This window comes from Schistocerca gregaria, chromosome 3 (assembly GCF_023897955.1).
Source record: "Schistocerca gregaria isolate iqSchGreg1 chromosome 3, iqSchGreg1.2, whole genome shotgun sequence".
Taxonomy (NCBI): Eukaryota; Metazoa; Arthropoda; class Insecta; order Orthoptera; family Acrididae; genus Schistocerca; species Schistocerca gregaria.
Genome location: NC_064922.1, coordinates 313489482 through 313510973, shown reverse-complemented (window position 1 = coordinate 313510973; position 21492 = coordinate 313489482). Strand labels below are relative to the sequence as shown.

General features: G+C 40.7%; 1 protein-coding gene across 2 annotated transcripts in view; it reads right to left on the bottom strand.

Annotated features, from left to right (window-relative positions):
- The window catches only part of LOC126355762 (tRNA N(3)-methylcytidine methyltransferase METTL2), a 46936-nt gene that overhangs the window by 269 nt on the left and 25175 nt on the right, over positions 1 to 21492 (bottom strand). For both annotated transcript variants that reach the window (XM_050006164.1, XM_050006163.1), the window contains exon 5: positions 19879 to 20051. In XM_050006164.1, the coding sequence (XP_049862121.1) occupies positions 19879 to 20051 (173 nt within the window). The remainder of the gene's footprint in view (positions 1 to 19878; positions 20052 to 21492) is intronic.

Here is a 21492-nt window from a genome sequence, read left to right as displayed (position 1 = left end):
ATAACACAGTCAAGACAAAAAGAGAGAGATATGAAAGTAGTACTATCTGCCCACTACAACAGATCGGAATAAAGTTTGAAGTGGTGCAGTTCTTAAGTATTGGACTCAAACTTGGCAGGTACTGTGTACAGATCCCTAAGTACTAATGCTGATTTAGTCCCCACCCCCCCCCCCCCACCCCCTAGTCCCCTTAAATCACTTTACGTGATTGCCAAGACAATTTCTTCAACGTCTTTGACAAGATAGCAGTTGGGAACAAGTGTCATTATAATGCTTGTCAAAACATAAGTTTTGACTGTACTCATATTTTTATTCTTTCCTGTCTTTTTTAATATCTTTTGCAATATATTTCGTGGATGTTATTGCAGGTTAGCCTGTATATTGAATTTCTGATAGTCATTTTCCAGGGCTGCCTTTTATGTATATACTGAACTCAATGCTCATAAAAGCTATGTATATTCCATATATCTATAAATACCTTTTGCTGTGAATAGCTGCACAAGTGACTTCTTTATTGTCATACAAGTAAAGATTTTGTTTCTCTGTTTTACGTTTAGCAAATAACTAATCTTGTTTTAAGTTTCTGTCATGTAAGACTTCTGTCACACATTTGTTTATATACAACTGACATTATCGAATAACCTTGTGTTTGACTTTACTGAGCTTGCAATGGTAAAAAACATGAGACATTATCAGAGGTTACATTCTTTTGTAGTGAAATAAACATACAAGGTGTGATGAAAAAGTAATGGAAAATTTCAAAACTTTTTTTATCTTGTTGGTACACATGTTCCTGATGTATATTTGCATTTTCAGATGTTCTGAATATGTAGTTTATCGCTGACCATCAAAAAGGTTATACCTGTTTTCAAGTGCTTGGCGAATTTTTACTTATGAAAAAGATGGATCGAGGAAGTTTCATTAAATTTTGCTTGAAAAGTGGATTAATGTTGACTGTGGCTTTTGGCAAATCTATGAGTAACACATGAGTTTATGTGTGGTATAAATTTTTAAAAGCGTGTCGAGAAGGCACTGAAGACAACCTGGATGGCCTAGCCCACTAATTATTGACAACAATGTGGAAGTAGTAAAGAAAATGGTTCTAGAAAATCACTGAATCACCATCATAAAGGTTGCTGATGATCTCTGTGCATCCTTCAGCTCGTACCAAGCAATGTTTTTGCATGTTTTGGGCATGAAATGTGTAACAGCAAAGTTTGTTTTGAAACTGTTGAATTTTGATCAAAAACAATGCTGCTTAGACATCGCTCAGGAATTACTGAATGAAGTCTACAATGATCCAGAACTTCTAAGGTAAGTTATAAGAGGTGACAAAACATGGGTATGACATCGAAACCCAGGCCCAGTTGTTCCAATGGAAACTGTCTGAAGGGCCAAGACTGGGGGGGGAAAAAAAAAAAAAAAAAAAAAAAAAAAAAAAAAAAAAAAAAAAAAAAAAAAAATTCGACAAGTCTAATGAAATGTGAAGGTTTTTCTCACTGCTTTCTTCAATTTCAATGGGGTAGTGCATCATGAGTTCCTGCCTTATGGACACACAATCAATAAGGAATACGACCTGGAACTTATATGCCATTTCCATGAAGCAATCAAAAGAATATAGAGCAAAACCACTTGTGGAAATTCATTCATGATAATGCTCCTGCTCACATCATAATGGTTTTTTCATGGTTTTAAAGCAAGAAACACAAACATTACGTTGCCTCAGCACCGTACTCACTGGACCCTTGTGACTTCTTTCTATTATTGAGGCTGAAATGAACCATTAAAGGACATCGTTCTGCTCCCATTGACAAGATGAAAATAGAATTGCTGAAGGAGCTGAACACCATAACAAAAGTGAGTGTTACAAGTGCTTCCACTACTGTTGATGAATAAACAAAGATACTTTAAGAAAAAAAATATTGTTACTTTTGGATTCCAACTCATTAATAAATTTTATGTAGTCCTTTAGTGTTTCAAATTTAAGTCTGTTATAGGTATATTTCTCTGGAAGCTGTTGTACAAAAGTAAAGAGCAGATTGAGATTGCATTGTCGGAGTTGTTTGACTGGCGAGGGGCAAGGGGAATGTGACAAGGAGGATTCTGAGGAGGTCACTGTGGCCCTCTCCTGGAACTGGAAAATACACAGCAGGAATAGATTAACAGAGGAACAGGAGGGGACGTGTGCTCTTCATGGAAAGCTGGACTGAAGTACAAGAGAGCTAATGAGCATGAGAGAAGGCAGTGGTGAGTTCACAGGAGGACTAGCAGGAGGATGATATGGTCTGACAGTTTTGCTGGGTCTACAAGCAACAGGTTCCAGCTGCTAGAGTTGAGAGGAGAGGAGCCTCAAAATCTAGAAGTAGGACATGTGCAGTAGACTCTAGCCATGAGTAGGAAGGAGTGTTACAAACTCTTATACTTATGTTAGTGAAATATTTAAATACTCAGGTTGAAATTATTTAACTTGGTCTTGACAAGATCCCCAATTCTATTTCAATTTGTGTTGCAATGAAATGAAGTTCATTTTCCAATGACTCACTGGACACTGCACTATGCTAGCAGATCTAATGTACTTCACAAATGTATTTTGATCCAAAAAAGATTTCATTTTAAAAGTGAGACCATGAATTTTATGTACCAATCTTATTCCATAATTTAAAAATTTTGGCATCTGATTCTGTTCTGGAGAGCATGAATAGATCATTTTGAAACCCGCAAACTTTTCCTTGAAAATAACTTCTAACTACTCCAAGACTAAAATTATTAAGACAATTACAAAACTCTTAAGAGACTTCATCAAAAATGAAAGGAAGCCTTGAAAATTTTACTTCCTTGTATTCTTATTTCAATTTACAGCATCTTGCGAAATAACACAAATTTTCCTTGTTTATAATATAATTAAAAGAAAATTTACTACTCACGATATAGTGGAGATGCTAACTGATAGAAATGCACAACAAAATGACAATCACACAATCCCAACAAGGCCTTTGTCAAAATTAAACACCACACACAAACACAAACACAAACACACACACACACACACACACACACACACACACACACACACACACACAGTCTCTGGCAGCTCGAGCCAGACTGCGAGCAGCAGAGCATTCTGGGAGATGCAGCCGGGTGGGGGTATGGAGGAAACTGGAGCAGAGAGGAGGAGGGATAGCACGGTAGGAGTGGGGGATGGTAAAGTGCTGCTAGGAGCGTGTAGGGACAAGATGGAAAATGGGGCAGCTAGGTGTAGTCAGGAGGTTAGACGGAGAACAGGGGAGAGCGGGTTAGCAGAAAAGGAGAGAAGTAAAAAGGCTGGGTGCGTTGTTGGAATAGAGGGCTGCATCATGATGGAATGGCAACAGGCTCATATAAAGATGTGAAACAACTACTAACAAAGAGATAGAGGGGCTGGCCAGTACTTACCTCAGCTCAGTACAGCCGATAGAAACACAAAAAACAACCAAAAATTTTAGTTCCTAGCTTTCGGAATAAATGTTCCTTCATCAGGGAGGAGAGAGGGGAAAGAAAGGGAAGAAGGGAAAGTGGACTTAGTTACTCACAACCCAGGTTATGAAGCAACGGGGAAAGGAAAACAGGGAAGGTAGCAAGGATGGAGGCATGGTTGTCAGAGGGAAGCCAAAGATATTCTACTGCAGGTACTGTGCCAGCTTCAAACCAAAGAGGATGCATACAGAAGTAAAGAGGTGTATAGTATAAAGATGTAGGATGGAAAGATGCATGAATGGCTAAAGAGGAAAGGGAAAGAGGAGAAGACTGAAAAGTAAATGGGAGTGAGGTTGTTTAACGTAGGTTCAGTCCAGGGGGATGGCGGGATGAAAGGATGTGCTGGAGTGCAAGTTCCCATCTCCGCAGTTCAGAGGGACTGGTGTTGGGTGGGAGAAGCCAAATGGCACATACGGTGTAGCAGGTTCCTAGGTCCCTAGAATTATGCTGGAGGGCATGCTCCGCTACTGGGTATTGGACATCTCCTAGGCGGACAGTTCGTCTGTGTCCGTTCATGCGCTCAGCCAGTTTAGTTGTTGTCATACCAATGTAAAAGGCTGTGCAGTGCAGGCATGTCAGCTGATAAATGACATGTGTAGTCTCACACGTGGCCCTGCCTTGGATTGTGTATGTTTTCCCAGTAGCGGGGCTGGAGTAGGTGGTTGTGGAGGGATGCATGGGGCAGGTTTTGCAGCGGGGTCGGTTACAGGGGTAGGAACTGCTGGGTAGAGAAGGTAGTCTGGGAATATTGCAGGGTTTAACAAGGATGTTACAAAGGTTAGGGGGACGACGAAAGGCAACTCTGGGTGGTGTGGGGAGAATTTTGTCAAGGGATGATCTCATTTCAGGGGTTGACTTGAGAAAGTCATATCCCTGTCGGAGTAATTTATTGATGTATTCGAGGCCAGGATAATATTGGGTGACAAGGGGCATGCTTCTGTGTGGTCTGAGGGTAGGAATATTGTTGTTGGACGGGGAGGAATGTATTGCTCGGGAGATCTGTTTGTGGACAAGGTCTGCAGGATAGTTGCGGGAGAGGAAAGCACTGGTCAGGTTATTGGTGTAATTGTTGAGGGATTCGTCACTGGAGCAGATACGTTTGCCACAAATACCTAGGCTGTAGGGAAGGGAGCGTTTGATGTGGAATGGATGGCAGCTATCAAAGTGAAGGTACTGTTGTTTGTTGGTGGGTTTGATATGGACAGAGGTGTGGATGTGAGCTTCAACAAGATGAAGGTCAACATCCAGGAAGGTGGCTTTGGTTTTGGAGAAGGACCAGGTGAAATTCAGATTCGAAAAGGAGTTGAGGTTATGGAGGAAATTAAGGAGTGTTTCTTCCAGACCACAAAGATGTCATCTATAAACCTATACCAGGCCAGGGGAAGCAGCTGTTGGGTCTTCAGGAAAGCCTCCTCCATGCAGCCCATGAAGAGGTTGGCATAGGATGGAGCCATCCTGGTTCCCATGGCAGTTCCCCTGATTTGTTTGTAGGTCTGGCCTTCAAAAGTGAAGTAATTATGGGTGAGGATGAAGTTGGTAAGTGTGATAAGGAACGAGGTTTTTGGGAGAACTTCGGGTGGGCGTTGGGAGAGGTAGTGCTCAAGGGCAGAGAGACCATTGGTGTGTGGGATGTTTGTGTAAAGGGATGTAGCATCTATGGTGACAAGAAAGGTTTCAGGTGGGAGAGGAGTGGGAATGGATTTGAGGCGTTCTAGGAAGTGGTTTGTGTCCTTGATGTAGGATGGGAGTCTGCAGGTGATAGGTTGGAGGTGTTGGTCTACCAGAGCTGAGATACGTTCTGTTGGGGCTTTGAAGCCTGCTACAATGGGACGGCCAGGATGGTTCTCTTTGTGGATTGTGGGTAATAGGTAGAAGGTAGGGGTACGTGGCTCAGGTGGAGTGAGTAAGTCTATGGAAGCCATTGTGAGGCCTTGTGAGGGACCTTGGATTTTTAGGATTTTCTGCAGCTCAGTCTGAATGGAGGGAATGGGATCCTGGGTAACAGCTTTGTAGGTTGAGGTGTCGGAGAGTTGACGCAGTCCTTCTGCCACATACTCCACACGGTCAAGTACCACAGTTGTGGAGCCTTTATCCGCCGGAAGGATTACAATAGAGCGGTCTGTTTTCAGCTGCTTAATGGCATGGGATTCAGCTGCGGTGATGTTGGGGGTTGTCGGGATGTTCTTCAAGAAGGACTGGGAGGCAACACGGGATGTGAGGAATTCCTGAAATGTCTGCAAGGGATGGTTTTGGGGGAGGGGAGGAGGATCCCTTTGAGAAGGCGGTCGGAACTGTTCTAAACAAGGTTCAACACTGGGTCTAGTATTTGGGGGCTGTGTTTGGGTAGTGAAGTGATATTTCCAGTTGAGGTTCCGGGTGAAAGAGAGGAGATCTTTAACCAGGGCAGTGTGGTTGAATTTAGGTGTGGGGCTAAAGGTTAAGCCTTTTGATAGAACAGATGTCTCTTGAGGAGAGAGGGATCTGGATGAGAGGTTTAGAACTGAATTGGAGTTGGTGATATGTGGCATTTAACTGTGGTTATAGTTGAGATTTGGTCTGTGTGGGGTATGTGCTGGGATGGGGAGATTGAGTAGGGTGGCTAGGCTAGGTTTGATGGCTATGAGGGGGGTTTGTTGACGGTTCTGTTGTGGTTGTTGTTTGTGAGGGATAGGGAGAGGGACCCCACTTCTTAGGTGTTGCACTAGCACTGTGGATAGTTTTTTCAGGTGGTGTGTGGCATGGGACTCAAGTTTGTGGCTGGCTTCTAGGATGATGTTCCTGAGTGTGTTCTCCAAGCAAGGGTTTGAGAGGTGGAGGACTTTGAAGAGAGATAGGAGCTGTTGGGAGTGGTGGTTACATGAAGTAGTGTAGAGATTCAGGACAAGTTGGGTAAGGGCTAAGGATTGAAGGTTCTGGAAGTCCAGGAGAGATCGGTGGAAGGAGGAATTGCACCCAGAGATGGGAACTTTTAAGATAAGTCCTTTAGGGGTAATTCCAAAGGTTAAGCAGGAACGGAGGAAAAGTATGTGTGATTGCAGTTTGGCTACGGTAAATGCATGTTTCCGGAATGAATGTAAATAATGTGGTATAGGATTAGGGTACATAGTGGGTAACTGGTGGGTAGGGAAATTAAATAACTGAAGTTAGAATAGTAATCATAAGAAGGAATAAAACACGGAAGGAAGGGCGAGAAAGAAAGAAATTGTGTTGGTAACGTTAAATACCAAAGAAAGACCACCAAATAAGAAAAATACGGAAAAAGTTGACCAGACCAAGCAAGTATGTCCAGATCAGGGGAAAAAGAACACACGCTGCTCAAAAACAGAGATAGCGAGTAGCGAAAAATAGATCGCGCATGACGCAAAAAAGATCGCACGTGCGCAAAAAAGATCGCGCGTGCCGCAGAAAAGTTCGCGGGTGCCGCAAAAAAGTTCGCTGGTGGCGCAGAAATGTTCCAAAAAATGTTTCCTGTGGCAGAGAAAGATAGGCAATAGCACAAAAATATCACCAGCAACACGAAATCGACGGAATTGGATGATACTGATAGGTGTGGAAGAGATTGTTGGCAGTGATTGTTGGCTGGAAAACAGCGAATAACGAACGTTAAAACTATGGAATGTTAAATAATGGAATGTTAAATAAATAAATAGAAAAAGAGAAGTGGACTATAAACCGAACAAAACACTCCTTAATTTCCTCCATAACCTCAACTCCTTTTCGAATCTGAATTTCACCTGGTCCTTCTCCAAAACCAAAGCCACCTTCCTGGATGTTGACCTTCATCTTGTTGAAGCTCACATCCACACCTCTGTCCATATCAAACCCACCAACAAACAACAGTACCTTCACTTTGATAGCTGCCATCCATTCCACATCAAACGCTCCCTTCCCTACAGCCTAGGTATTTGTGGCAAACGTATCTGCTCCAGTGACGAATCCCTCAACAATTACACCAATAACCTGACCAGTGCTTTCCTCTCCCGCAACTATCCTGCAGACCTTGTCCACAAACAGATCTCCCGAGCAATACATTCCTCCCCGTCCAACAACAATATTCCTACCCTCAGACCACACAGAAGCATGCCCCTTGTCACCCAATATTATCCTGGCCTCGAATACATCAATAAATTACTCCGACAGGGATATGACTTTCTCAAGTCAACCCCTGAAATGAGATCATCCCTTGACAAAATTCTCCCCACACCACCCAGAGTTGCCTTTCGTCGTCCCCCTAACCTTTGTAACATCCTTGTTAAACCCTGCAATATTCCCAGACTACCTTCTCTACCCAGCAGTTCCTACCCCTGTAACCGACCCCGCTGCAAAACCTGCCCCATGCATCCCTCCACAACCACCTACTCCAGCCCCGCTACTGGGAAAACATACACAATCCAAGGCAGGGCCACGTGTGAGACTACACATGTCATTTATCAGCTGACATGCCTGCACTGCACAGCCTTTTACATTGGTATGACAACAACTAAACTGGCTGAGCGCATGAACGGACACAGACGAACTGTCCGCCTAGGAGATGTCCAATACCCAGTAGCGGAGCATGCCCTCCAGCATAATTCTAGGGACCTAGGAACCTGCTACACCGTATGTGCCATTTGGCTTCTCCCACCCAACACCAGTCCCTCTGAACTGCGGAGATGGGAACTTGCACTCCAGCACATCCTTTCATCCCGCCATCCCCCTGGACTGAACCTACGTTAAACAACCTCACTCCCATTTACTTTTCAGTCTTCTCCTCTTTCCCTTTCCTCTTTAGCCATTCATGCATCTTTCCATCCTACATCTTTATACTATACACCTCTTTACTTCTGTATGCATCCTCTTTGGTTTGAAGCTGGCACAGTACCTGCAGTAGAATATCTTTGGCTTCCCTCTGACAACCATGCCTCCATCCTTGCTACCTTCCCTGTTTTCCTTTCCCCGTTGCTTCATAACCTGGGTTGTGAGTAACTAAGTCCACTTTCCCTTCTTCCCTTTCTTTCCCCTCTCTCCAATACCCAGTAGCGGAGCATGCCCTCCAGCATAATTCTATCTATCGGCTGTACTGAGCTGAGGTAAGTACTGGCCAGCCCCTCTATCTCTTTGTTAGTAGTTGTTTCACATCAATATTAAGGAAAGGAAACCTGAACACAATGCCAAAAGCCAGAGGATTAACGAAATGATGATGCCTCTTCAAAATTGAAGAGACACTGCCCCACTCGACTCCTAGCACATTGGCATGTGTTCTAGCCTTCTATTGATCATGAGGTGGAGTGCCTGCTCACGGCTGCCACAAACTTTCAACCCCCCCCCCCCCCTCCCCCTTGACCAGCACCCACACTACCTTGGGGAAGGAACCCATTTCAACTTCGCTGGACCTCTCAACACACTTTTTGATTGTTGGTTGTAGCTGCCTTTTCCAAGTTTCCTTATGATGTGCGTTGTCTGTTTACCACAGTATGTTGTTGTTGTGGTCTTCAGTCCTGAGACTGGTTTGACACAGCTCTCCATGCTACTCTATCCTGTGCAAGCTTCTTCATCTCCCAGTGCCTACTGCAGCCTACATCCTTCTGAATCTGCGTAGTGTATCCATCTCTTGGTCTCCCTCTTCAATTTTTACCTTCCACGCTGCCCTCCATTACTAAATTGGTGATCCCTTGATGCCTCAGAACATGTCCTACCAACCGATCCTTTCTTCTAGTCAAGTTGTGCCACAAACTCCACTTCCCCCCAATTCTATTCAATACCTCATCATTAGTTATGTGATCTACCCATCTAATCTTGAGCATTCTTCTGTAGCACCACATTTCAAAAGCTTCTGTTCTCTTCTTGTCACAACTATTTATCGTCCATGTTTCACTTCCATACATGGCTACACTCCATACAAATACTTTCAGAAGTGACTCCTTGACACTTAAATCAATACTCAATGTTAACACATTTTTCTTCTTCAAAAATGCTTTCCTTGCCATTGCCAGTCTAGATTAGATTAGATTAATACTTGTTCCATAGATCATGAATACGACACTTCATAATGATGTGGAACGTGTCAGGTTAATAAAAGATGTCAATACAAGAAATTACATTACACAAAATATTGCATGACACTAATGATTAAGGTTTTTTTTTTACTTAGTTTATATCTAAAAATTCAGCCAATGAGTAGAAGGAGTTGTCATCTAGAAATTCTTTTAATTTATTTTTAAATGTTAGTTGGCTATCTGTCAGGCTTTTGATGCTGTTTGGTAGGTGCCCAAAGACTTTTGTGGCAGCATAATTTACCCCTTTCTGTGCCAAAGTCAGATTTAACCCTGCATAGTGAAGATCATCCTTTCTCCTGGTGTTATAGGTATGCACACTGCTATTACTTTTGAATTGGGTTGGATTATTATCAACTAATTTCATAAGGGAATATATATACTGTGAGGTTACTGTGAGGATCCCTAGATCCTTAAATAGATGTCTGCAGGATGACTGTGGGTGGGCTCCAGCAATTATTCTGATTACACGTTTTTGTGCAATGAATACTTTTCTACTCAACGATGAATTACCCCAGAATATGATGCCATACGAAAGCAGTGAATGAAAGTAGGCATAGTAAGCTAATTTACTGAGATTCTTATCACCAAAATTTGCAATAACCCTAATAGCATACGTAGCTGAACTCAGACGTTTCAGCAGACCATCAATGTGTTGCTTCCAGTTTAACCTCTCATCAATGGACACACCTAAAAATTTTGAAAATTCTACCTTAGCTACAGACTTCTGTTCAGATTCTATATTTATTACTGGAGTTGTGCCATTTACTGTACGGAACTGTATATACTGTGTTTTATCAAAATTTAAAGAGAGTCCGTTTGCTGAGAACCACTTAATAATTTTGTGAAAAACATCATTTACAATTACATCACTTAGTTCTTGGTTTTTGGATGTTATTACTATACTTGTATCATCAGCAAAAAGAACTAACTTTGCATCTTCATCAATGTGGAATGGTAAGTCATTAATGTATATCAAGAACAGTAAAGGACCTAAGACCGAACCCTGTGGGACCCCGTGCTTGATAGCACCCCAGTTTGAGGAATCAGCTGTTGTTTTAACATTACACGAACCACTTATTTCAACTTTCTGCATTCTTCCAGTTAAGTATGAATTAAACCATTTGTGCACTGCCCCACTCAAACCATAATGATTTAGCTTATCTAAAAGAATTCCATGATTTACACAATCAAAGGCCTTTGAGAGATCACAAAAAATACCAATGGGTGATGTCCGGTTATTCAGAGCATTTAATATTTGATCAGTGAAAGCATATATAGCATTTTCTGTTGAAAAGCCTTTCTGAAAACCAAACTGACATTTTGTTAGTACTTTATTTTTACAAATATGGGAGGCTACTCTTGAATACATTACTTTCTCAAAAATTTTTGATAAAGCTGTCAGAAGAGAGATTGGGCGGTAGTTGTTGACATCCGACGTATCCCCCTTTTTATGCAATGGTTTTACAATGGCATATTTCAGTCTATCAGGGAAAACACCCTGCTCCAAAGAGCTATTACATACGTGGCTGAGAATCCTACTTATCTGTGGGGAACAAGCTTTAAGTACTTTGCTGGAAATGCCATCAATTCCGTAAGAGCTTTTACTTTTCAGTGAGTTTATTATTTTACTGATTTCAGAGGGAGAGGTTGGTGGAATTACAGTTGTTTCAAACTGCGCAGGTATGGCCTCTTCTATTAATAGCCTTGCCTCTTCTAGTGAAAATCTAGATCCTATTTTCTCCACAACATTTAAAAAATGATTATTCAAAATATTTTCAATTTCTGATTGTTTGTTAGTGCACTTGTCATTCAGTTTTATTGCACTAAAGTCTTCCTGTGCTCTTGGTTGCCCTGTTTCCCTTTCAATAATATTCCAAATTGCTTTAATTTTATTATCAGAGTTACTGATCTCAGACATGATACACATGCTTCTGGACTTTTTAATAACTTTTCTTAGTACCGCACAATAGTTTTTATAATATTGAACAATTTCGGGGTCAGTACTCCCTCTTGCTGTTAGATACAGTTCTCTTTTGCGGTTGCAAGATATTCTTATTCCTTTAGTTAGCCAAGGTTTTTTATATATTTTCTTGGAATTATGTTTAACTATTTTCTTGGGAAAACAATTTTCAAATACCCTTAAAAATGTATTGTGAAATAAGTCATATTTCAAGTTTGCATTGGGTTCCTTATACACTTCATCCCAGTCTAGCTGCTGTAGGCTTTCCCTAAAGTTTGCGATATTTATATTGTTAATTGAACGCACTGCTTTGAAAGTCTGATTTATTATACTGCATGGAGCTATGTCATGTACTGTAACAAGCTGTGCACTATGATCTGAAAGACCATTCTCAACAGGATAAGCATTTATGTCCTTAAACTTATCTTGGTCTATAAAAAAGTTATCTATCAATGTACTGCTGTTCTTTGTTATCCGAGTAGGAAAATCAATGACGGAGCTCAAATTGAAAGAACTGAGTAATACTAAAAGGTCATTCTTCCTATTACACTCTTTCAGGGAATCAACATTGAAATCCCCACAAATGATAATTTGCTTCCCCCTGTCTGACAGATAGCACAACAAAGCATCCAAGTTTTCTAGAAATAGCTGGAAATTCCCTGAGGGGGACCTATACACTGTTACATCATTTAGTTTAAGTTCAGTGGCACATGCTTCCATATGTTGCTCTACACAAAATTTTTTAGTTTCTAAATTTTTTGCACTGTGGAAGCTTTTGACATATATGGCAACTCCTCCTCTCATCATATTATCTCTACTTACATGTGCAGCTAATTTGTACCCATTGATGCTAACCTTTTGCATATCAGTGACAATGTGATGCTCAGACAGGCATAGTACATCTATTACATTCTCAGTTTGTATATCTTCTAAACAAAGCAGAAGCTCATCAATTTTATTCTTCAATCCCCCAATTTTTGATGAAATATACTAACAGTATTTTTCACTTTACTTTTGTGAGTATCTTGAACTTTTTTAACATCTTTAGTACTTGCCTGGCTGAGTTTGCCACTGGACACTGATCTTACACTAAAAAAGAGTTTCCACCATGAGATGTAGTTCCTCCCCCCTTTAAATTTCCTGCTATCAGCCCAGCCAGTTTACCCTTCCCTTTCCTGTTGAGGTGTAGGCCATGTCTAGTATAGTCCCACCTACAGAGTGAATCAACAGGAACCACACCAATGTGTGACCCTGCACCAGATCCAAGTAGCCGTTCCAACTCCAAATTAACTCTCCTGACAGAAGAGGTCAAATGAGGTCGGTCGTGGCGCTCCAGAACCGACACAAACCCAACACCGGTATGATTCGACGCCGATGCAATCTTTGCCAGGTCACACTTTATGCTGTACCTTGGATCTCTGTCAATACTGTTGCCCGGCCCACCCACAATAACCACGGTGTCTTCCTTAGTAAAACCTTTACATAGTGAACCTAAATCCTCTGTAACCTGCCCAAGTTCAGCACTAGGTTTGAAAAAACTTGTGACCTGGTAATCCAACCCTAATTCATCCTGCAGAAGTTGGGCCACACCCCTAGCATGCGAACTACCTAGCAACAAGACTTTCTTTCTCTTTGCAGACTTCCCTACATTCTTAATCAATTTGCTGCTGAAAGCTTGTTGAGCCCTGTCTACATCTACTTCTGTGAGAGGCTCATCAGTTTCTGACTGAGGCAACAGGTCAAACCTATTTTGTACATTAATAACAAAGCTGTCAGAAGAATTTCTTGGCCTGCTCCTCATGCCTGTTGCCACTTCCCACCCCTGTTTACCCTTCTCCCCCCTTAACCTGCCCAGTTCTCGCCTAGCCTCATCTAACTCAGCCTGAAGGGCAGCAATTTTCCCCTCCTGTTCCACAATCTTCCTATCTCTACTGCATAGCCTACATTTCATATGCTCTCTACTTCAACCATCGTCAGTTATTTTGCTCCCCAAATAGCAAAACTCCTTTACCACTTTAAGTGCCTCATTTCCTAACCTAATTCCCTCAGCATCACCCAACTTAATTCGACTACATTCCATTATCCTCGTTTAACTTTTCTTGATGTTCATCTTATACCCTCCTTTCAAGACACTGTTCATTCCATTCAACTGCTCTTCCAAGTCCTTTGCTGTCTCTGACAGAATTGCAATGTCATCGGTGAACCTCAAAGTTTTTATTTCTTCTCCATGGATTTTAATACCTACTCCGAACTTTTCTTTTGTTTCCTTTACTGCTTGCTCAATACACAGATTGAATAACATCGGGGACAGGCTACAATCCTGTGTTACTCCCTTCCCAACCACTGCTTCCCTTTCTTGTCCTTCGACTCTTATCCATCTGATTTCTGTACAAATTGTAAATAGCCTTTCACTCCCTGTATTTTACCCCTGCCACCTTCAGAATTTGAAAGAGAGTATTCCAGTCAACATTGTCAAAAGCTATCTCTAAGTCTACAAATGCTAGAAACATAGGTTTGCCTTTCCTTAATCTTTCTTCTAAGATAAGTCGTAGGGTCAGTATTGCCTCGCGTGTTCCAACATTTCTACGGAATCCAAACTGATCTTCCCCGAGGTCGGCTTCTACCAGTTTTTCAATTCATCTGTAAAGAATTCGCATTAGTATTTTGCAGCTGTGACTTATTAAACTGATAGTTCGGTAATTTTCACATCAGTCAACACCTGCTTTCTTTGGGATTGGAATTATTATATTCTTCTTGAAGTCTGAGGGTATTTCGCCTGTCTCATACATCTTGCTCACCAGTTGTAGAGTTTTGTCAGGACTGGCTCTCCCAAGGCTGTCAGTAGTTCTAATGGAAATTTGTCTACTCCTGGGGCCTTGTTTTGACTCAGGTCTTTCAGTGCTCTGTCAAACTCTTCAGGCAGTATCATACCTCCCATTTCATATTCATCTATCACCTCTTCCATTTCCATAATATTGTCCTCAAGAGCATTGTCCCTGTATAGACCCTCTATATACTCCTTCCACGTTTCTGCTTTCTCTTCTTTGCCTAGAACTCCTGATAAACAAAATGAAAGGAATCGTAGGCTGCACCCAGGCCATGACAACACCGCCCAGTTAGAAAGGGAAGCACTAACTGGAAGGGAATGTCTCACAAGCCACACTTTGCCAGGCCTGGTTTAGGATCTTTGTGTAAGGATCAGGTAGTGACAGCATGTGGGGCAGAGAACAGCTTGCATAGGGACAGGGCATACAACATAGGTGGTGACCTGACTAAGATAGCTTCCCTAACTAGTGGCACCAATATGATGAACATGGTAGAGCTATCCCGTGGCATGATTATTCTTATCTTTCCAGTGCTGTATGGCGAATCAATACAATGCTGGAGACGGCACTGACGACTGCTGGCAGAGTACACATTGCGCTGTTGCTAGAGGGGATTATTTGGAATTGGTAGAGTTAATTAATGAGAGTACTGCAGATGGGTATGGGATGACCCATGGTCAAATACCTGTTGTCATGGGTAGGAGAACCATGCCTTTACAGAGTAATGGTTCTGAGATGATGAATCACTACATATAGTGCTATCATCATATGAATTTGCAGGATGCTACTGTAGAACTACCTTAAAGGGTGGGGGATCATGTATTTATATCGGGGGTGGCACACATTTTAAACCTAGAGAAGATCTGACCACAATTAGTGTACATAAACATTTTAAATTGGCAGCTCTTGATCCAACATAGCTAGGTATCTATAACAAGTCAATCATTCTGTGTGTTTACCATTCATCTAATTGTAATATAGAGACTTTCTTCAACAAATTAACTTAAGTCCTAAAAAGAGTCTCAGCCCCCAAAACTAACATAATTATATATGGAGATACAAATATGAACACACAACTTGCTAAACATATTGAGTACTTTTCACCTGGCACAAATGGTAAACACTGTTATGAGGGTTTCAAAAAGCCAGCTTCTATTTTGGGCCATGTATTTAATAGGTATTGACAGGGAAAACTGTTTAGAATCTATAAGAGATCTTGGCATTTTGGATCATTACGTCGTAGAATAAAGTTAGAAACAGGCTTTATTAAAACTGCATAATTGTACGCCTACAAAAGTATCTTCTTGGAACATTAGAAAACACGCTTTATTTAGGGCACAGGCAAATCAAACCTGGGATGAAGGGTAATTGCGAAACAATGTGGATGTTAAATTCTCTAAACATAGTGTTTAAATTAATTTCTGGGGAGACATTTCCAAAAGCAGTGATGTCTACAGCAGCAGTTAATGAAAACAGATGGATGACTGTGGGTATTAGAAAACTCTCAAAGACAAAAATTTCTCAGTTCTTTGTAAAAGCACTGCACTAATCCACAGTTCCTGGAGTACTATTATAAAAAATGAGGGTACAGATTGCTGCAAAAATACCATTCAGTGACAAAATAATTTATGATGTAGAAAATCAGAGCAAAGTAGTGTGGGATCTTATAAAACAAGAAACTGGAAAAGTCAGGTACAAGTATAATAACATACAAATCAAATATGGGAATAGAATGTGTTCAGGAATTAGCAAATTTTGTAAAAGATCATATCTCTGCTACTTTGGAGAATCTGCATCAAGGGGAGGACAGAACTGATGGGAGTTTAACTGTTGAATGGAGGTCGTGGGGCTAGTGGGTTTCTGGAGATTCAGGCCAGGATGATTATAGGCTCCCATAATTGTCCTGGCTTCAACTTCTTATAAAGCACTGTCCTCATACCCTCCACCCAACAGTCTGTCCTCCCTCCATCCTGCTAACCTCTCCAAATTCACATTACCTTCAGCATTGGCTGCTCCCCTCCGGCTCTGACAATTGTGCATCATGCGCTGAGCCCATGCACTTGCCACGCCCTCCCTCCCCCATTATTAACCAGCAAACCAGCTGCCTCCTTCCAAGCCACTTGCCACCCACCCCAACCACTCTCCTTGCTCCACCCACCCCATCAGATACCACCCTCACCTTACCCTAGTCCAACTGCCTAAATGCTGCACTAGCACGAAGTGTAGAGCCAGCACCATGTGCGTGTGTGCGCATGCACGCACTCATTGTGAAGAGCAATTTTAAAAAAATAGGGCATCCTTAATGCAACAAGGAAGTACATGTACCAATCTTTGGTGGATATGTTTACAAAGGTAACTGAAAAATCCTTCATAAGTACTGCATACTACACAGTTGAAGATTACTTACAGTAGTGGGTAATAGTGAAGGGGGGAAAGAACATCACCTTGTCGCATTTCAATACATGATCATGGTTTACTGCTTTCACAAGGGAATAATGTGTCAAGATTTGAAATGCATGATAGTAATATCTGATGACTCCGTTATCTGCATGGACTGTAGAGCATAATTAAACAGGGCTGGAAAGAAGTCTGGATTTGGTGCAAGAGGCTCAGCAGCATTTTCACTGTCCAAGAGTCATGAATGGTTGTCACTGTGTGTGGCAATGAAGAGCAGAACTATGTTTTATATTAAAAATTACCAGATAAAGCCCAGGAGTCATCAGCAGGCGTCCTTAGTAGATGCAGCAATGAAGAACAAAACTACAATTTTTATTACAAATGACATGAAACAAGTTGTGGGAAAATCAAGGAACATTATACAATAGGGTCATACCAAATGAGGCAGTGCAGCTATTAAGACACTGACCCCATATTCAAGAGGATCGTGAGTTGGATTTTCCATGGTTTCCCAAGATCACTAACACAAATACCAAGACAGTTCCTTAATCAAGACCATGGCCAACTGACTGCCTTAGCTTCACAGACTACCTGTCCTATTCTCATAAAGCATGTTATGTATGCTGTGTGTTGTATATTTTGACCTACTGATTTGCACTGTACTATCTTGAGAAAACCTATATCAATAAGCTACCACAAGAACTCAAAAATCTTAGTAGGAGGCCAAACACTTTTAAGTCTAAACTGAAGAGTTTCCTCATGGCTCATTCCTTCTATTCTGTCGAGGAGCTCCTGGAAGAGCTAAAAAATTAAGCAAATTCCAGTGTTACATTCTTGATTTTCTTTATGTAAACTAACGACTTGAGCCTGAATATGTTTCTTATATTTCATTTCATCTGTTTCTAGAATCTACAACTGAATATGTTTCTTATATTTCATTTTATCTGTTTCTACAATCGTGTTACAATTTCATGTATTGACTTGTTCCATGACCATGGAGACTTCTCCTTAATGTTGTCCCATGGAACAATAAATAAATAAATAAAGTATTTCTAATGTTCTCATGACACCATTCAGTCAGGTATTGCCAGCTAGTAAATTATGAGAGGAAGCAAAATTGTTAGTACTGAGGATAGATACATATAAAAGAATAAGAATATCCTAACTTTTGGAACAATTAGTTCCTCCCTCGGGAAAGTGGTTCCTCTCTCAGGAAAGTAGTTCCTCCTTTGGGAAAGTAAGCTGGCCCCAGGATGAGGAGGGCCCATCTGTAGTGAATGTCAAGATCTTTGTCCCCCCACGAGTGAACTGTTTTTTCTTTCTAACCTTCCCCAACTTTTCTCTCTTTCATCCTCAAGAAAGGCACTAATAGTTCTAGAAGCTGGTTACTTCTTGTTATTTTACATATGCCAATTGTCAGTACCAACAATGTTGCTCCCTGGCCAGCAATCCTGTCTCACAACTTTGTTGTTTTCTAAAGTACATTTTCCTTCTGATGTAATCACCAGCTAGTAACACAAATTAAAAGTTTCTACCAATCAGAATGTGCTGCTCATCATTCTCCACTGACATAAAAAGTGGTAGATGGCCAACAAATGTTTCTACTCATGGAATTATACAGCAAAATATTGGTCTCCACAGTATCAGTATCAATAATGACTTCATTAAATCACAACATTACTTGACATTTAATGTTATATTCCTTGTTCATCATCTTTCAACATGTAACGAAATGTTTTACACCAACTGTTTATGACATAATATCTCTTCCAGTTAAGCAACTATATGAACTAAGGAACATCTGTACCACATAAAAACATAATATATGTGCCATTACATTTTAATGGAAGCACCATTTACAAAGTAAATGTTCCAGTCTTTTTTAACTGCACAATTTAGATGAATGATGTGAGTGCACCTTTGAGTGTCACAGAATGTTCCTATCATTACTAACAAGGGTTAAAATAAGACAATGGAACAAACAGCCTCCTGCTGGAATATAGCTCCTCCAGTGGTGAGGCACAAGATGCTTACTAACAAAAATGATTCTCCTGCTCTAACACATACATATTATGCGCACCCTTCATGCAATACAGTACATGTTTCATAGAAGACACTGGTGCATAATGAAGTGGTCTGAAAATGAACAGTGTTCCCTTTTCTAATAATACGTACGAATTAACATGATAAAATCAGTTCCATCATGAAGCATGACAAACCACCAGCTGCACACAGTAACAGAATAAACTGTATCACACTCAAAAAAGGAATACAATACTGAGGGAATGTAGCTTACTCTCTGCCCCTGTCTCTGCCCCTCCCTCCATCACCCTTCTCTGAAAAATAATTAATCAACAACCAGACAACAACTGCTCCAGCATTGTGACACAGGTATCATATCTCTACTGTTTGTTCTTTTTCTTTTAAAGCTGCATCTTTACTTTGAGATATAAGGTTCAAGGATAAATCCATTTACACTGAAATGTACATGAATCCAGTGTCAGGATATATTAAATACTTTTGTAAGATTCCTGTCTTTGATACTTCAAAAATGATTTTTCAGAGGTCAACATTTCTTGCCTTCACTAATGCATGCAAATATTCTTCATGTTTTAATGTTGACTGCCAAAAACGTGGTTTAAATCTGACTGGTATGAAAAGATTACACCAGCTGCATATGTCATACTGAAAAGCCAACCTTTTTTTTACATTATTTATTTATTTAGCACTATCTCATTATTCTGTAACCAAAGTAACATATAAAAACATCTTCCTTACCTTATAACTCCTGCAGTCATCAACTGCCTTTGTTATCAACAGATAGTTTTGCAATCTTAAAACTATTCAATTTTTTCTATCTAAAATGTTAGTGGTTTGTATAATAATTAAGCACATTGTTTTCTTACGGAATATGAAATTCTATGAAGTGAGTTTGTTAAATACATCACTCATTCTGTTTTGGCCCTAATTTACATGCAAATGTCAGATATTGTCACTAAAATTGATACGTCAATCTAAGTGTACAAGAATTGCCTGGATTATTACAGTATTGTCAAGTACTTACAAATTTCATTTCCATTAATTCCTAGACACACCTAATTTTAGGAGTATACACTTGTGTTCTGGTAAACTAATAGAAAATTTTTACCTTGAGTAAAAAAGTAAACCCTTGTTCCATCACCACGAGCATAAAAGTTGGATCCTAAGCACTGCCCCTTCTTAAATCTAAGCTGAGCCATGTCATAGCGGCCATAATCTCTGAAAACCACGAGGCCACCAGGTCGGAGATAGTAAAATATTTTCTCAGCAACATGGCGGAACCTGTAAAAGAAAATGATGATTAAGGTTATGTTTAATACATGTGCAAATATCAATCACTATTTAATGTAAAACCGCAGTTGCTCATTGTCATATACATCAGGGAACAAATCATTCACAGACTTAATCTGTAAGTCACTGAGAACACTTGTGAACAATTACTAGACTGGGCAAACTACAGTATAAAGCTGTAATCAGTGAGAGGCAGCTGCCTCCACAAAAATATTATATCTTTGCAAACTGAACTCACATTGCAACTTCCTGACAGATTAAAACTGTGTGGCGGACCGAGACTCGAACTCGGAACCCTTGCCTTTCGTGGGCAAGGGCTCTACCATCTGAGCTACCCAAGCAGAATGCAAACATCCCCCAGGCTGTGGCTAAGCCATGTCTCCACATTACCCTTTCTTCTGGGAGTGCTAGTTCTGCAAGGTTCACAGGAGAGCTTCTGTGAGGTTTGGAAAGTAGGAGATGAGGTACTGGTGGAAGTAAAGCTGTGAGGACAGTGTGTGTGTCATGCTTCGGTAGCTCAGATGGTAGAGCACTTGCCCACAAATGGTAAAGGTCCACTTGCCCACAAATGGCAAAGGTCCCGAGCTCGGGTCTCGGTCTGGCACACGGTTTTAATCTGCCAGGAAGTTCCATATCAGTGCACACTCCGCTGCAGAGTGAAAATATCATTCTGAACTCACATTCTTTCCTGCCAAACAAATGGATGTATTAATTCAATATCAGCTTGGAAAAGGACAAAACACACACTGGATACTGACTATAGGCTGAACCACAAATGCTGGCAGTTCGCACAGCTCGAGACATGGGCAAGTACTGAATTGTTTCCAGTTCCAAGCGACAGATGTGTTAAGTGCATACTCATTCTCTGCACCTAAAGAAAGTGTGTATATTGTAAATTATGTGTCCCGCTTGCTTAAACAGAATTTGTTGCTCACCACCATCAGCTGTGGCAACTCACAACAAATGGAATAAAAATTCACTGAGTAATTTGCTATGATCACATTTAATGTTTGCATTGGCTACGCCTTTCGTAGCAGAGTGCTGAGAACGTTATTGAATGCTCAGTGGTTTTAGAGAATGCATGATGTAGCTGAGCAGCACATGCATAAACTAGACTGTCATTGTTTGTGACTCCAACTGCAGTGGTAATTATACCTAAAGTCATTTGTAGTGAAATCTGTAAACTATTTCATCATTCAACACAAAGTTAACAATTGTTGCTGCCCACCTCCAGCCTCTAGACCCCAGCTCAGGTCAGCCTACACCACTAAATATAACTTCCATGTTTTCCAACTTTTTACTCATACACGGAACATCTCTTTTCCACAAGAGATGCCAAATAACTCATGAATGGTTGAAAGAAAAAAAAAAAACAAAAGCAAAATACTCTATAACAGTCTCTCAATAAATTCACTGCCATCAAAATTAAGTA